Raw genomic sequence first — 15,860 nt, 5'->3', positions numbered from 1 at the left:
TCGGGTCTACTCCCTGGCCTCTAGCGTCGCTTTGAAAATCCCCATAGCCCTAATTTTTGTACGAGAGGAAAGCCCTTGAAATTGTCCATCCATTGGTGCTAAACTTGTTAAGATTGGGCAATGATTTTGGGTGAAATTGACCCGTTGTACTTTTGATTTTCTCTGTGCACAAAAATCCCCTAGGGAGGCTTGTTGAGTTCGTTTCGGAGCACAGCCGCCTACTTTTAATTTTCGGTACCAAGAAGTCTGGAAGCCGCTCTAAAACTTTGAAATTTAAATTCAGGGACATGCCAGGATGACGCAGGTACAAACTGCGTCTCTCTATCGTTTTTAGTTCCAGAATGATTCAAAAGCATAGCTGAAAGTTTTTATAAGTCCGGGCTTTTTTTTCAAGGCATATATTTGTTTTCTCCAATAATCACCACATGCCGTGTATTTCATGCATTAAATGTCCCAAATTTAGGGGGTGTGTCGGGTCTACTCCCTGGCCTCTAGCGTCGCTTTGAAAATCCACATAGCCCTAATTTTTGTACGAGAGGAAAGCCCTTGAAATTGTCCATCCATTGGTGCTAAACTTGTTAAGATTGGGCAATGATTTTGGGTGAAATTGACCCGTTGTACTTTTGATTTTCTCTGTGCACAAAAATCCCCTAGGGAGGCTTGTTGAGTTCGTTTCGGAGCACAGCCGCCTACTTTTAATTTTCGGTACCAAGAAGTCTGGAAGCCGCTCTAAAACTTTGAAATTTAAATTCAGGGACATGCCAGGATGACGCAGGTACAAACTGCGTCTCTCTATCGTTTTTAGTTCCAGAATGATTCAAAAGCATAGCTGAAAGTTTTTATAAGTCCGGGCTTTTTTTTCAAGGCATATATTTGTTTTCTCCAATAATCACCACATGCCGTGTATTTCATGCATTAAATGTCCCAAATTTAGGGGGTGTGTCGGGTCTACTCCCTGGCCTCTAGCGTCGCTTTGAAAATCCACATAGCCCTAATTTTTGTACGAGAGGAAAGCCCTTGAAATTGTCCATCCATTGGTGCTAAACTTGTTAAGATTGGGCAATGATTTTGGGTGAAATTGACCCGTTGTACTTTTGATTTTCTCTGTGCACAAAAATCCCCTAGGGAGGCTTGTTGAGTTCGTTTCGGAGCACAGCCGCCTACTTTTAATTTTCGGTACCAAGAAGTCTGGAAGCCGCTCTAAAACTTTGAAATTTAAATTCAGGGACATGCCAGGATGACGCAGGTACAAACTGCGTCTCTCTATCGTTTTTAGTTCCAGAATGATTCAAAAGCATAGCTGAAAGTTTTTATAAGTCCGGGCTTTTTTTTCAAGGCATATATTTGTTTTCTCCAATAATCACCACATGCCGTGTATTTCATGCATTAAATGTCCCAAATTTAGGGGGTGTGTCGGGTCTACTCCCTGGCCTCTAGCGTCGCTTTGAAAATCCACATAGCCCTAATTTTTGTACGAGAGGAAAGCCCTTGAAATTGTCCATCCATTGGTGCTAAACTTGTTAAGATTGGGCAATGATTTTGGGTAAAATTGACCCGTTGTACTTTTGATTTTCTCTGTGCACAAAAATCCCCTAGGGAGGCTTGTTGAGTTCGTTTCGGAGCACAGCCGCCTACTTTTAATTTTCGGTACCAAGAAGTCTGGAAGCCGCTCTAAAACTTTGAAATTTAAATTCAGGGACATGCCAGGATGACGCAGGTACAAACTGCGTCTCTCTATCGTTTTTAGTTCCAGAATGATTCAAAAGCATAGCTGAAAGTTTTTATAAGTCCGGGCTTTTTTTTCAAGGCATATATTTGTTTTCTCCAATAATCACCACATGCCGTGTATTTCATGCATTAAATGTCCCAAATTTAGGGGGTGTGTCGGGTCTACTCCCTGGCCTCTAGCGTCGCTTTGAAAATCCCCATAGCCCTAATTTTTGTACGAGAGGAAAGCCCTTGAAATTGTCCATCCATTGGTGCTAAACTTGTTAAGATTGGGCAATGATTTTGGGTGAAATTGACCCGTTGTACTTTTGATTTTCTCTGTGCACAAAAATCCCCTAGGGAGGCTTGTTGAGTTCGTTTCGGAGCACAGCCGCCTACTTTTAATTTTCGGTACCAAGAAGTCTGGAAGCCGCTCTAAAACTTTGAAATTTAAATTCAGGGACATGCCAGGATGACGCAGGTACAAACTGCGTCTCTCTATCGTTTTTAGTTCCAGAATGATTCAAAAGCATAGCTGAAAGTTTTTATAAGTCCGGGCTTTTTTTTCAAGGCATATATTTGTTTTCTCCAATAATCACCACATGCCGTGTATTTCATGCATTAAATGTCCCAAATTTAGGGGGTGTGTCGGGTCTACTCCCTGGCCTCTAGCGTCGCTTTGAAAATCCACATAGCCCTAATTTTTGTACGAGAGGAAAGCCCTTGAAATTGTCCATCCATTGGTGCTAAACTTGTTAAGATTGGGCAATGATTTTGGGTAAAATTGACCCGTTGTACTTTTGATTTTCTCTGTGCACAAAAATCCCCTAGGGAGGCTTGTTGAGTTCGTTTCGGAGCACAGCCGCCTACTTTTAATTTTCGGTACCAAGAAGTCTGGAAGCCGCTCTAAAACTTTGAAATTTAAATTCAGGGACATGCCAGGATGACGCAGGTACAAACTGCGTCTCTCTATCGTTTTTAGTTCCAGAATGATTCAAAAGCATAGCTGAAAGTTTTTATAAGTCCGGGCTTTTTTTTCAAGGCATATATTTGTTTTCTCCAATAATCACCACATGCCGTGTATTTCATGCATTAAATGTCCCAAATTTAGGGGGTGTGTCGGGTCTACTCCCTGGCCTCTAGCGTCGCTTTGAAAATCCACATAGCCCTAATTTTTGTACGAGAGGAAAGCCCTTGAAATTGTCCATCCATTGGTGCTAAACTTGTTAAGATTGGGCAATGATTTTGGGTGAAATTGACCCGTTGTACTTTTGATTTTCTCTGTGCACAAAAATCCCCTAGGGAGGCTTGTTGAGTTCGTTTCGGAGCACAGCCGCCTACTTTTAATTTTCGGTACCAAGAAGTCTGGAAGCCGCTCTAAAACTTTGAAATTTAAATTCAGGGACATGCCAGGATGACGCAGGTACAAACTGCGTCTCTCTATCGTTTTTAGTTCCAGAATGATTCAAAAGCATAGCTGAAAGTTTTTATAAGTCCGGGCTTTTTTTTCAAGGCATATATTTGTTTTCTCCAATAATCACCACATGCCGTGTATTTCATGCATTAAATGTCCCAAATTTAGGGGGTGTGTCGGGTCTACTCCCTGGCCTCTAGCGTCGCTTTGAAAATCCACATAGCCCTAATTTTTGTACGAGAGGAAAGCCCTTGAAATTGTCCATCCATTGGTGCTAAACTTGTTAAGATTGGGCAATGATTTTGGGTGAAATTGACCCGTTGTACTTTTGATTTTCTCTGTGCACAAAAATCCCCTAGGGAGGCTTGTTGAGTTCGTTTCGGAGCACAGCCGCCTACTTTTAATTTTCGGTACCAAGAAGTCTGGAAGCCGCTCTAAAACTTTGAAATTTAAATTCAGGGACATGCCAGGATGACGCAGGTACAAACTGCGTCTCTCTATCGTTTTTAGTTCCAGAATGATTCAAAAGCATAGCTGAAAGTTTTTATAAGTCCGGGCTTTTTTTTCAAGGCATATATTTGTTTTCTCCAATAATCACCACATGCCGTGTATTTCATGCATTAAATGTCCCAAATTTAGGGGGTGTGTCGGGTCTACTCCCTGGCCTCTAGCGTCGCTTTGAAAATCCACATAGCCCTAATTTTGTACGAGAGGAAAGCCCTTGAAATTGTCCATCCATTGGTGCTAAACTTGTTAAGATTGGGCAATGATTTTGGGTGAAATTGACCCGTTGTACTTTTGATTTTCTCTGTGCACAAAAATCCCCTAGGGAGGCTTGTTGAGTTCGTTTCGGAGCACAGCCGCCTACTTTTAATTTTCGGTACCAAGAAGTCTGGAAGCCGCTCTAAAACTTTGAAATTTAAATTCAGGGACATGCCAGGATGACGCAGGTACAAACTGCGTCTCTCTATCGTTTTTAGTTCCAGAATGATTCAAAAGCATAGCTGAAAGTTTTTATAAGTCCGGGCTTTTTTTTCAAGGCATATATTTGTTTTCTCCAATAATCACCACATGCCGTGTATTTCATGCATTAAATGTCCCAAATTTAGGGGGTGTGTCGGGTCTACTCCCTGGCCTCTAGCGTCGCTTTGAAAATCCACATAGCCCTAATTTTTGTACGAGAGGAAAGCCCTTGAAATTGTCCATCCATTGGTGCTAAACTTGTTAAGATTGGGCAATGATTTTGGGTGAAATTGACCCGTTGTACTTTTGATTTTCTCTGTGCACAAAAATCCCCTAGGGAGGCTTGTTGAGTTCGTTTCGGAGCACAGCCGCCTACTTTTAATTTTCGGTACCAAGAAGTCTGGAAGCCGCTCTAAAACTTTGAAATTTAAATTCAGGGACATGCCAGGATGACGCAGGTACAAACTGCGTCTCTCTATCGTTTTTAGTTCCAGAATGATTCAAAAGCATAGCTGAAAGTTTTTATAAGTCCGGGCTTTTTTTTCAAGGCATATATTTGTTTTCTCCAATAATCACCACATGCCGTGTATTTCATGCATTAAATGTCCCAAATTTAGGGGGTGTGTCGGGTCTACTCCCTGGCCTCTAGCGTCGCTTTGAAAATCCACATAGCCCTAATTTTTGTACGAGAGGAAAGCCCTTGAAATTGTCCATCCATTGGTGCTAAACTTGTTAAGATTGGGCAATGATTTTGGGTGAAATTGACCCGTTGTACTTTTGATTTTCTCTGTGCACAAAAATCCCCTAGGGAGGCTTGTTGAGTTCGTTTCGGAGCACAGCCGCCTACTTTTAATTTTCGGTACCAAGAAGTCTGGAAGCCGCTCTAAAACTTTGAAATTTAAATTCAGGGACATGCCAGGATGACGCAGGTACAAACTGCGTCTCTCTATCGTTTTTAGTTCCAGAATGATTCAAAAGCATAGCTGAAAGTTTTTATAAGTCCGGGCTTTTTTTTCAAGGCATATATTTGTTTTCTCCAATAATCACCACATGCCGTGTATTTCATGCATTAAATGTCCCAAATTTAGGGGGTGTGTCGGGTCTACTCCCTGGCCTCTAGCGTCGCTTTGAAAATCCACATAGCCCTAATTTTTGTACGAGAGGAAAGCCCTTGAAATTGTCCATCCATTGGTGCTAAACTTGTTAAGATTGGGCAATGATTTTGGGTGAAATTGACCCGTTGTACTTTTGATTTTCTCTGTGCACAAAAATCCCCTAGGGAGGCTTGTTGAGTTCGTTTCGGAGCACAGCCGCCTACTTTTAATTTTCGGTACCAAGAAGTCTGGAAGCCGCTCTAAAACTTTGAAATTTAAATTCAGGGACATGCCAGGATGACGCAGGTACAAACTGCGTCTCTCTATCGTTTTTAGTTCCAGAATGATTCAAAAGCATAGCTGAAAGTTTTTATAAGTCCGGGCTTTTTTTTCAAGGCATATATTTGTTTTCTCCAATAATCACCACATGCCGTGTATTTCATGCATTAATGTCCCAAATTTAGGGGGTGCGTCGGGTCTACTCCCTGGCCTCTAGCGTCGCTTTGAAAATCCCCATAGCCCTAATTTTTGTACGAGAGGAAAGCCCTTGAAATTGTCCATCCATTGGTGCTAAACTTGTTAAGATTGGGCCATGATTTTGGGTGAAATTGACCCGTTACACTTTTGATTTTCTCTGTGCACAAAAATCCCCTAGGGAGGCTTGTTGAGTTCGTTTCGGAGCACAGCCGCCTAATTTTAATTTTCGGTACCAAGAAGTCTGGAAGCCGCTCTAAAACTTTGAAATTTAAATTCAGGGACATGCCAGGATGACGCAGGTACAAACTGCGTCTCTCTGGCCTCTAGCGTCGCTTTGAAAATCCTCATAGCACTAATTTTTGTACGAGAGGAAAGCCCTTGAAATTGTCCATCCAATGGGTCTAAACTTGTTTAGATTGAGCAATGATTATGGGTCAAATTGACCCGTTGTACTTTTGATTTTCTCTGTACACAAAAATCCCATAGGGAGGCTTGTTGAGTTCGTTTCGGAGCACAGCCGCCTACTTTTAATTTTCGGTATCACGAAGTCTGGAAGCCGCTCTAAAACTTTGAAATTTGAATTCAGGGACATGCCAGGATGACGCAGGTACAAACTGCGTCTCTCTATCGTTTTTAGTTCCAGAATGATTCAAAAGCATAGCTGAAAGTTTTTAGAAGTCCGGGCTTTTTTTTCACCGCATATATTTGTTTTCTCCAATAATGACCACATGCCGTGTGTTTCATGCATTAAATGTCCAACATTTATGGGGTGTGTCGGGTGTACTCCCTGGCCTCTAGCGTCGCTTTGAAAATCCTCATAGCACTAATTTTTGTACGAGAGGAAAGCCCTTGAAATTGTCCATCCAATGGGTCTAAACTTGTTTAGATTGAGCAATGATTTTGGGTCAAATTGACCCGTTCTACTTTTGATTTTCTCTGTGCACAAAAATCCCGTAGGGAGCCTTGTTGAGTTCGTTTCGGAGCACAGCCGCCTACTTTTAATTTTCGGTATCAAGAAGTCTGGAAGCCGCTCTAAAACTTTGAAATTTGAATTCAGGGACATGCCAGGATGACGCAGGTACAAACTGCGTCTCTCTATCGTTTTTAGTTCCAGAATGATTCAAAAGCATAGCTGAAAGTTTTTAGAAGTCCGGGCTTTTTTTTCACCGCATATATTTGTTTTCTCCAATAATGACCACATGCCGTGTGTTTCATGCATTAAATAATGTCCAACATTTATGGGGTGTGTCGGGTGTACTCCCTGGCCTCTAGCGTCGCTTTGAAAATCCTCATAGCACTAATTTTTGTACGAGAGGAAAGCCCTTGAAATTTTCCAAATATGCGGGTGATTTAAATATCGTGAGCATGATGAAATTATTTAACCTTGCCTCGCGCACAGGGCGTTTGTACTTATGTCTGCTGCATCAACAACCATAATAGGTTCATGTTTTGTTGTTTTCACGATTGATATGTTTCTGGATCAGTTGATGTAAGGCACTCTGTACTGCTCTCGTCACCAACATGGGCTCGCTGAGGAGGAAGGTCGCGCTAGTAACGGGTAAGAAACGGCAACGGTTATTTCATTGTTACTTTAGTCCAGCTGTTAACAATAAACTTCTTCAGGCTTATTGTGTATGTCGATACGGTCTTTGTATTTAAAATTGTATTGGGAAGTTAGTTATGTACAAATGGCACAACCTATATAGACCACTGCCAAAGTGGGTGTGTGTGTGTGTTTGTATAATTAGAAAACGAGAATATAACTGTGAGGTAGTGCTGTCTGCTCTACCAGCCAGGCTTGGATGATACCCAAGCCTACATCTGTATGAATGGACTGTGAAGGGGGTAACCCTGTTTCAGCCCCATGATTAGGTGTCAATATGGCCTCTGGAAACAAATTGATTTTAGCCCACACCTTGAAGTCGCATTCAGGCCATGTGTGTATGACAACTTGCATAGAAGACAAAAACTGATACAAATTTCAAGGAATATTGAATTCGTGGTTATCGTTTGATGAAGATATAGGCCTACATAATACAAAAATAGCTGGTATGTTTTATATGCACGTTTTCCTTCACTTAGTGCATTGCCGTATATAAACGGGGCTACCTGCATAATGTGGGAGACTTTATAATATTGTTCTATTTATATCAAAAGTGTAATCGTGCCTTTTTTTACGTTGTGTGATGTGGTAGGCGATAGAACATTGACTTTTAGTAGCTGGTTAATCGTGCTTCAATAGTCTTTGACCATAAAGTCAGCCGGGCTTATTGGATTACATAAAGAGCTTTAGCTGGGCGGCTATATCGTTCTTTTCAAAAGGACTGGCCTAGGAGTTTCTCCCGAATCTAACTGTTTCCGAATCTAAGTCTGTTTCATAAAACAATTAGTGAAAACTTACCAGCAAATCTTGTGTTATCCGACCCTGTTAGTGTTAGTGTTAACACAGGTCCACATGCAACTAATAGGTATAAATAAGTTTGCTGTTGATTCAAACTGAAGAATTGGTGGCCTGTTTGATTTGAAATAATTAGCGGCCATCTTGAAAAGAAATAGTAAATAGTAAATAGTAAGGCCCTCATTCCCTCCTTTTTGAAAAATCCGGACGATCAACTGGTATTTTTTGTTTTTTGGCCTAATAGGCCTGGGCGACTCGAGATAAGACTATTAGTCTTATCTTGATTTAGGACGTCTTAAGTTTTAAAGACAGTGGACACTATTGGTAATTGTCAAAGACTATAGTCTTCAGAGTTGGTGTATCTCAACATGCATAAAATAACAAACCTGTGAAAATTTGAGCTCAATCGGTCGTCGAAGTTGCGAGATAATAATGAAAGAATAAACACCCTTGTCACACGAAGTTGTGTGCGTTTAGATGGTTGATTTCGAGACCTCAAATTCTGAATCGGAGGTCTCGAATTCAAATCAGTGGAAAATTACTTCTTTCTCGAAAACTATGTCTTCACTATGTTTTATACCACCAACCTCTCCCCATTACTCGTTACCACGTAAGGTTCTATGCCAATAATTATTTTGAATTATTATATTGCCAATAGTGTCCACTGCATTTAACCATGAAATCAGAGTACCAAATAAAATGGTATTACACGTAGTTTATACTACATTGTTATAGGAGATTATTAATTAGATAAGTGACAGCACTTTGACAGATAACGCATATGCCTACTGAAAAACAAAACAATAAAATGGTTCAAAGTTTGAATATTATTTGAGAACTATTATTTTCGCAGGTGCAAGTTCTGGTATTGGTGCAGAAACTGCCAGGCAGCTTGCCTCCCTGAACTGCCAGATAGCCCTGACAGGGCGGAGTGCCGGGAACCTGGGAAAAATCAAAGATGAGTGTATCGAACAAGGACTGGATGAAAATCTTGTAAGTAGTCAACTTAGTGATTGACAATGGAGAATTCCGAACTCATAGTGCACCACACGAGACTAAACTCCGTGCGCTAAACTCAGGTCCGTATCCATGAAAAAGAATGATTCACATAAAAATGTGGTGTTTTTTGTGGTAATTTTATGACAGAACATTGACCTTTTTTATTTAGAACCATACTTTATTTTAGTTAGACTTGCGGGTCCCAACCATGTGTCAATCTCTTTTTGTGGGAGTGTTGGCTTTGAAAAGACCCGGTGTGATCTTGACGTTTCGAGCGGTATACTCTGCTCATCTTCAGGAGAAAACTGAACTGGTAGTGGTTGTGGAGCATGATTTGTTTAACAAAATGGTCGACCGACTATATTCCACATGATGTCTGTAACGAACAACTCTATAAATGGGATTAGGAGTAAATCCAAAGAGCGACCTTTTAAGGAGATTTGAAGGCAGTGTGTACCCCTTTAAGCATCCAGCGCTATGCGCGTTCATTGTGTTGATTAAAGTTGTGTCCTTTTGGTATTTTCTTTCCTGTTTATAGATTCTCTTATTACCGGGCGATTTGACAGACGACTCTTTCTTGGAAAGAATATTAAATGAAACGGTCAAAGAGTTTGGAAGACTGGACATTGTGGTAAGTGATTGTAAGCACCTTATGTTAAAGTAACAAACCTGTGTAAATTTATACTCAATTATTATCGATGTTGCAAGAGAACGAGAGTAAAAACCAAACTTGTTGCCTATATGTGTGCTTTCAGATGCCTATGTGAGGCTTCATGCCTAGAGCTACTTAAGCAGGAAATATTGCTTAACTGTTGTCTGTTAAGCAGAAATGAGCAGGATACCAGTCAAAACTTGTAAATGTGACAAACGCAGTTATTTATTTTAGACATGACAGCAGCATAATAACCGTTTCACATACGCCGTGTTGTTTTTTTACAGGTGAACTGTGCGGGTCGCCCGTGTCTCGGTTACCTGGAAGATTCATCCATGGAAATGTTTGACGAGGTCTTTAAGATCAACTTGAGGGCGCCCTTTGTACTTACACAGCTGGCAATGCCACACTTGGTTAAATCGAAAGGTTGGGCTAAAATTTAGTGAACCTTCATTTTCGAAAATCGATCTCTCGTTTTTGTAAAATGGATGGAATTTTAACCTAAACTCATGCTCCAATTGCAACAACGAAGGGCCCTTCATAAAGAAATGTTACTTTAAAAAGAAAGTAGAGACACGAGAAAGATGTATGTTTATTTTGTTTATTGAAGAAACCACAATTGTTAAAGATGTATTGATTGTATTTCTTCTCTTGAAGGTGTTGTCGTGAATGTTTCAAGTTGCGCGAGTCTTGTGTCAGTAAGTGGATAATTACTTTTGTACATTATGATTTATTGTAACATCTACTAAATGTATTTATTGTAGTATTTCAAATATTTGTTCGTAAAATAATAGCTTTATATTGCAGCTTAAACCATGGCTCACAGGCCTGTATTATGCTTCGTTTTTGAAAGGGCGAGGGCACTATTGCGTTTTCTCCTTGGTAAAGGGCAACCTATGAAATTGTTAGTTCCTATTGGAGCATTTAAAGGGCACCAAGGCATAGAGGCAACCGCCTTCGTTGCCTCCGTGAAGTATTAGGCCCGGGCTCGTTACGGTTTGAGTGCACAATAGGCCTGCAATAATCGTTACAAATTTACAAACCAATAATATATCGCAGTGGATTCCCTTTTTTTAAATGGTGATATTATTTTGTTTTCTTACCCTAGCACCCAAGCAGCCTGATATACTGCATGTCTAAAGCAGGATTGGATGGCTTGACGCATTCCGCTGCCCAAGGTAAGATGGCGGACCGTTACGTCACTAAACTTTGTTACGAACAACGATAACCTCGTTCCCATCGGTGTATACGATCCCATCGCTCCGCCTCCTAAGTCTATCTTGCTTAATTGTTAATATTTGTTTATTTTCTGTCTCCAGAGTATGCTAAATGTGGAGTCCGTGTGAATGCAGTGAGGTGAGTAGAAAGCAGAGGTCGTGCATTTTCGAAGCTGCGGTTTCTGCCCCGGCTCCCGTTTTAAACCCCATTTGAAAAACACACGTTTTCAATTAAACTGATAATAAATGCTCCCAATAAAATCTCGCACCTATTGTGTGGACGGACATTGTACGACGTTTTAAAAATCTCAGATAAAAATGTATACAGTTGCTTGACGTCCATTAACGATGTGTTTAATTTCCAACTGTTGCAGCCCTGGTGCTACAATGACGCCACTGTTTGAAAGAAATGGAGCCGACGTTGACAAGGTATAGCATTGTTCAGGAATAACGCTTTGCTAAATGTGATGTTTTATTACAGAGCAAAGAATCACAATAATTATGTATGCAATGTATTTACACAATAGTGCTACATGTGTTTTATTAGTTGAATCTTTGATAATTTGAATATGTGACCAGGGGTTATCTAGGTCAGTGGGAATGATTCAGTGCGCATGTGTGGATGCATCGGCCAATCCCAGCGCCGTAAGCATTGGATGGGGTGATTGTATGTACCGAGGGGATAGCCCTACTTTTTAAATTCGAGCACGGTTTAAAACGGGCCAGATTATTTCAATAGAGGGCAGTCTCATGATGGTAAAACAATGTGATTATGACCTCTGACCTTGCGAATTTTACAGGTTATTGAGATGAGTAAGAGACGTCATCCATTGGGACGTCATGGTGACGTATCAGAGGTTGCTAAGGCAATAGTGTTTCTCGCGTCAGATTCGAGTTCCATGGTGACTGGACACTGTTTGACCGTTGATGGCGGGCGGAGTACACTCCCAGGCGCACCGCTGAAAGAAGCAGATGATGATGATGACTCGTCCATGAAATGTCCGTTATAAGTAATGTCATCATCTACATGGTCCTTAATTGAAATGTTAGAGTGTCAAATCTTTTCATTGTTGACAAACAAACCGAGCCGGTTGGCATGGACGTTTAACGGACGTTCTGAACAAATTCAAAACAATTTCCATACTTTACAAAAAAAATATCCCATGATTGGTTGCTTTGTTTCCAATAAATTTCCAATTTTAATAACTGTTTTGGATATAAATGAATATACCCAAGGAAGTGATTATTATTATTATTATTATTATTATTATTATTATTATTATTATTATTATTATTATTATTATTATTATTATTATTTATTTGGCAATTCACATAAAAATACAAAAATACAATTAGTAGTGAGTTTGAGTAGGTTGTTTTGCAGTAAGATGCCAAAGCAGTCTTCTGAAGACGATCAGAACATACTGGTCGAAACGTCAAGTACGTAAACCACACTTTCCAAAGAGCCTGTGTAATAACCCCAAAACCTTACAACGATGTATAAATGAAGTCGCAAGTCCTATTGAAATAACGTAGAATGTTGACTTCATGATCAGTAAATTTTAACTTTATTTCACAACTATAAATTAAAGAGCAGCATTTTTAAAATAAATGCATAATAATTATGTCATTGATAAAGCGGACACATATGATAACAGTGATATTAAATTAATATTGATATGAAATTCATTTAAAGTTTAGAGCATGCCTGCAGCATTGTCTGTATTGTCTTTTGCAGCACTTTATGAAGTAGTATTCTTGACGTAATTTATTCTCGACGCAATTTATGTAAGAGATGAGTGATTAATAGACAAAAGTAAAAAAAAACTGTCTGATTGTAACTTGTTGTGATTGGTCGTTTGTAAGCCGACTGTGTAGTTTTCCGGGGTTGAATACAGCCAGCAGATTGAGTTTGAGGAACACTGTGAACGTGGCGTTTTGGGGTGTCTTTGTCCCGCTGTGGCGTTTTGGGGTGTCTGTGTCCCGCTGTGATGTCTGTGTCCCACTGCGGCTTGGTATCCTCCTTGGTTGAGTTGGCCATTTGGCACTTGTAGTGTTTGAGTGTGTTTTACCTAAACACACGACAAGTAGTAACGTCCGTCTCTACCTGTACCTCTAAGATGTTCGAACCTCATGTCACATGTACAAGCAAGACCGGTAATATGATGGACACAGGCTGTGTACAAAGAAAGCATCAACAAATTAATCAATATTCTTATACATTACGAAACAAAATCCTCCCACATAAAAACAGATTGATTGTTTACTGTTGAGGAATACCGTGAATGATTTTAACCATTGCTGTTGCAGCAGTCTTGAAAAATATTCCTAGTTGGGCAGAGGATATCGCAGTGTGGGTCCTGCCCAAGTGGTTCAATCTCCGGAATAATAGTACGTGAGTGGATTTAGCCTTGGCTTTTGCTGCCAGATTACGAATCTGACTATCGGTGAAAGTAGAATGCAAAACCCACATAAAGTATAGTTCCAGTTTACCTTTGGGAATCGGTTGCTTTAAATCCCGTCATTGTGTCACACACGCCTGCGCACCTGCTGTATGTTTTAGCTTATTCTGGTTCCAAAGCTGGCATGTGTTTATATGTAACCCCCCCCCCAAAAAAAAAAAAAAAAAAAACCGCCCTCGTCATAATTTCTCATCCTTTGACATTATGACAGAAACTGATAAATCTGAAAATATATTGAGACTCTTCGAAACATTACTGGAATAGTTGGCACACACAAGCTCTAAAAAAAACTAGGCTTAATACTGATGCTCGTTGTGTGACACGGTGTGGCTCACCGTGGAAGTACGTCACACTTAATACGAGCAGGACTATCCAAGACACTTAATAAGAAGATGAAGAAAATAATAACTAGACAAGAAGTGCGAGAACTTACTCTGGTAGTCGGGTTCTCCCTTTCCACCCTTGCGACCTCTTCCCTTTCCTCTTCCTCTGCCCTTTCTGCCTTTGCGACCTTTCTTCCCTTTTCCTCGCTTGCCTTTCCCCTCTGTGGGCGTGTCTGGTACCGCCCTCTTTTCCAGCAAGACTTCTGCTAGGCTTCGTTTCTCTAGGCTTGTCTTTAGGAGATTAGTGTTCTGGAATTCTGCTTCATCCTCTGCCATTGTTACCATGACGACGAAGGCGCTAAGCGCGAAGAGGGTGAGGTAGATGACAAGTTTGTTCGCCATGTTGTCTGATTCTCCTGCTGAAAGGAAGAAAATGAACTCTGCGATTAGTTTACGTTCAAGTAGACTATTAACTAAAGATCCACACTCTGCTGATCCACACCTGAGCTTGTCCAGTGAACTAAACCCGCTTGGCCACGACGCACCACAAACACAATGATCAATTTGAACTCTGGTATATAAAAACACTGTCATTACAACCTTACGAAAATAGATTATCAATTACTGTTAACCAAAAAATATTAGTCTACTACAATATCCCACTTATTTTGCCTTGTGTCTAGACTTGATGACAAGTCGTTAGGCGCTGCCTGTTTGTTACTAAAACACATTCTGCCATTCATGCAGCAGTCACAGTGCGATTATACACATGCAACGCGCACACATATTATTATACTGGGATCGAGGATGAGTGTACCGTCCCCGTAGCTACACTGCGCTTAAAAATTACCGACTTGATTTCAAGACTACATTCTGCCGTATGGAATTCAAGTACACACACTCAGGGCCGCAAGTCAAGACGGGCCGCCGGAAGGAGGGGGCTTTTTCCCCTCCCGAATTCGGCCAAAACCGTCGGGGAAATCCAAACACAACACGAAGACAAAATTAATAGACAACTCAGGGGGAACGCAAAAACATTATTATTTTTGCCCGGTGTTAAATTTTTTTTTTTATAATCTGTAAAATTATTGGCAAATCAATCATCTGCCATGAGTCCACCATTCACCCATAATATTACAGTAGCAAATAAACAAATAAACTTTCTGGTTTTTTTTGCTGTAGTTAAAATGTTTATCCGACGTATATTGTTTGTAAAATATCACTGACTAAACTTTTAAAAACACCCAATTTAATCCCACGATTCAGCCAAAGGTCTTTTTAGATCAAATTTGACGGTCAGTGTTGATAACCTTCACTCCGCCCTGTAGTAAACAACATATTATAAACTGTGTAATAACTTATAAGAGAATTAACTCACCGATAATCTTGTTGCAAGGCTAGACAGCTCAAAGTGGAAGACGCTACCAGCAGAAGTTGCAATTCTGACGATTGTCAAAGAATCGTCGTCTTTTATGCCCAACACGTGACCCTGACCCACCCACACGTGACACTATCTCAGTGTAAACTTCACGATGACGTGATTGGAGGACAATGCTGCCTACGTCACACCGGTCTTCCCCGGAGGGGACCAATACGAATGAAGCTTGGCAGACGCAGATACACTGATCTCACCCCTTCAAGGTTCCGTTGGTGTTCGTTCATTCATTCTGCTTCAAGGTTCATTTCCTAATGTCAGTAAAGCAGTGGTCACCCTGAAGGAACTGGGGTCAGCAGTATCAACCACAAGATCTATATTTTAGACATTTCACTTGTTGTTATAGAGGACAGTGTTTTGAAATGTCCATCCAAACGCACATTCTATTTTTGGCAAACCTTTAGAGCATCTTTTGTCCACTCATTGTCCCTCTATAGGTAAGAAACTCCCAAAGACTGTGTACACAAACCCCAAGTCTTTAGAATTCCCATAATAAAGACCTTTCGTTTTCCCTTTTCTGATGTTGTCCTCGGTCTCCATTTGTGTGTAAAATTATGTAATCACACTTTACTTGAAGAAAGTTGGCTTGCCGACAACAAGTAGGCCCTAAAATCACAAGAAGGTTTTTAAGAAGTCTTTTTAGTCAAGTCATATATTGTTAAATACTCCAAAAATTAATGACCACACATAGTTACTGAGATGCGGTTGGTTCTCGCTGT

General features: G+C 40.5%; 1 protein-coding gene across 2 annotated transcripts in view; it reads left to right on the top strand.

Annotated features, from left to right (window-relative positions):
* The window catches only part of LOC117304508 (uncharacterized oxidoreductase TM_0325-like), a 29,032-nt gene extending 15,948 nt beyond the window's left edge, over positions 1 to 13,084 (top strand). The window contains exons 2-10 of one of the 2 annotated variants that reach the window (XM_033789015.1): positions 7,140 to 7,213; positions 8,907 to 9,046; positions 9,591 to 9,683; positions 9,992 to 10,130; positions 10,362 to 10,402; positions 10,813 to 10,882; positions 11,024 to 11,060; positions 11,296 to 11,350; positions 11,722 to 13,084. In XM_033789015.1, coding sequence (XP_033644906.1) covers positions 7,177 to 7,213; positions 8,907 to 9,046; positions 9,591 to 9,683; positions 9,992 to 10,130; positions 10,362 to 10,402; positions 10,813 to 10,882; positions 11,024 to 11,060; positions 11,296 to 11,350; positions 11,722 to 11,931 — 822 coding nt within the window. In that variant the 5' untranslated portion in view covers positions 7,140 to 7,176 and the 3' untranslated portion in view covers positions 11,932 to 13,084. Of the gene's footprint in view, positions 1 to 7,039; positions 7,214 to 8,906; positions 9,047 to 9,590; positions 9,684 to 9,991; positions 10,131 to 10,361; positions 10,403 to 10,812; positions 10,883 to 11,023; positions 11,061 to 11,295; positions 11,351 to 11,721 lie in introns of those variants that run through there. The other variant, XM_033789014.1, reaches the window with a different exon arrangement.
* The last annotated feature ends 2,776 nt before the right edge of the window (positions 13,085 to 15,860 follow it).

This window comes from Asterias rubens, chromosome 21 (assembly GCF_902459465.1).
Source record: "Asterias rubens chromosome 21, eAstRub1.3, whole genome shotgun sequence".
In the NCBI taxonomy this organism is placed as follows: Eukaryota; Metazoa; Echinodermata; class Asteroidea; order Forcipulatida; family Asteriidae; genus Asterias; species Asterias rubens.
Note: the sequence above shows the minus strand (reverse complement) of the source record. Positions and strands in the feature narration are given on the sequence as shown.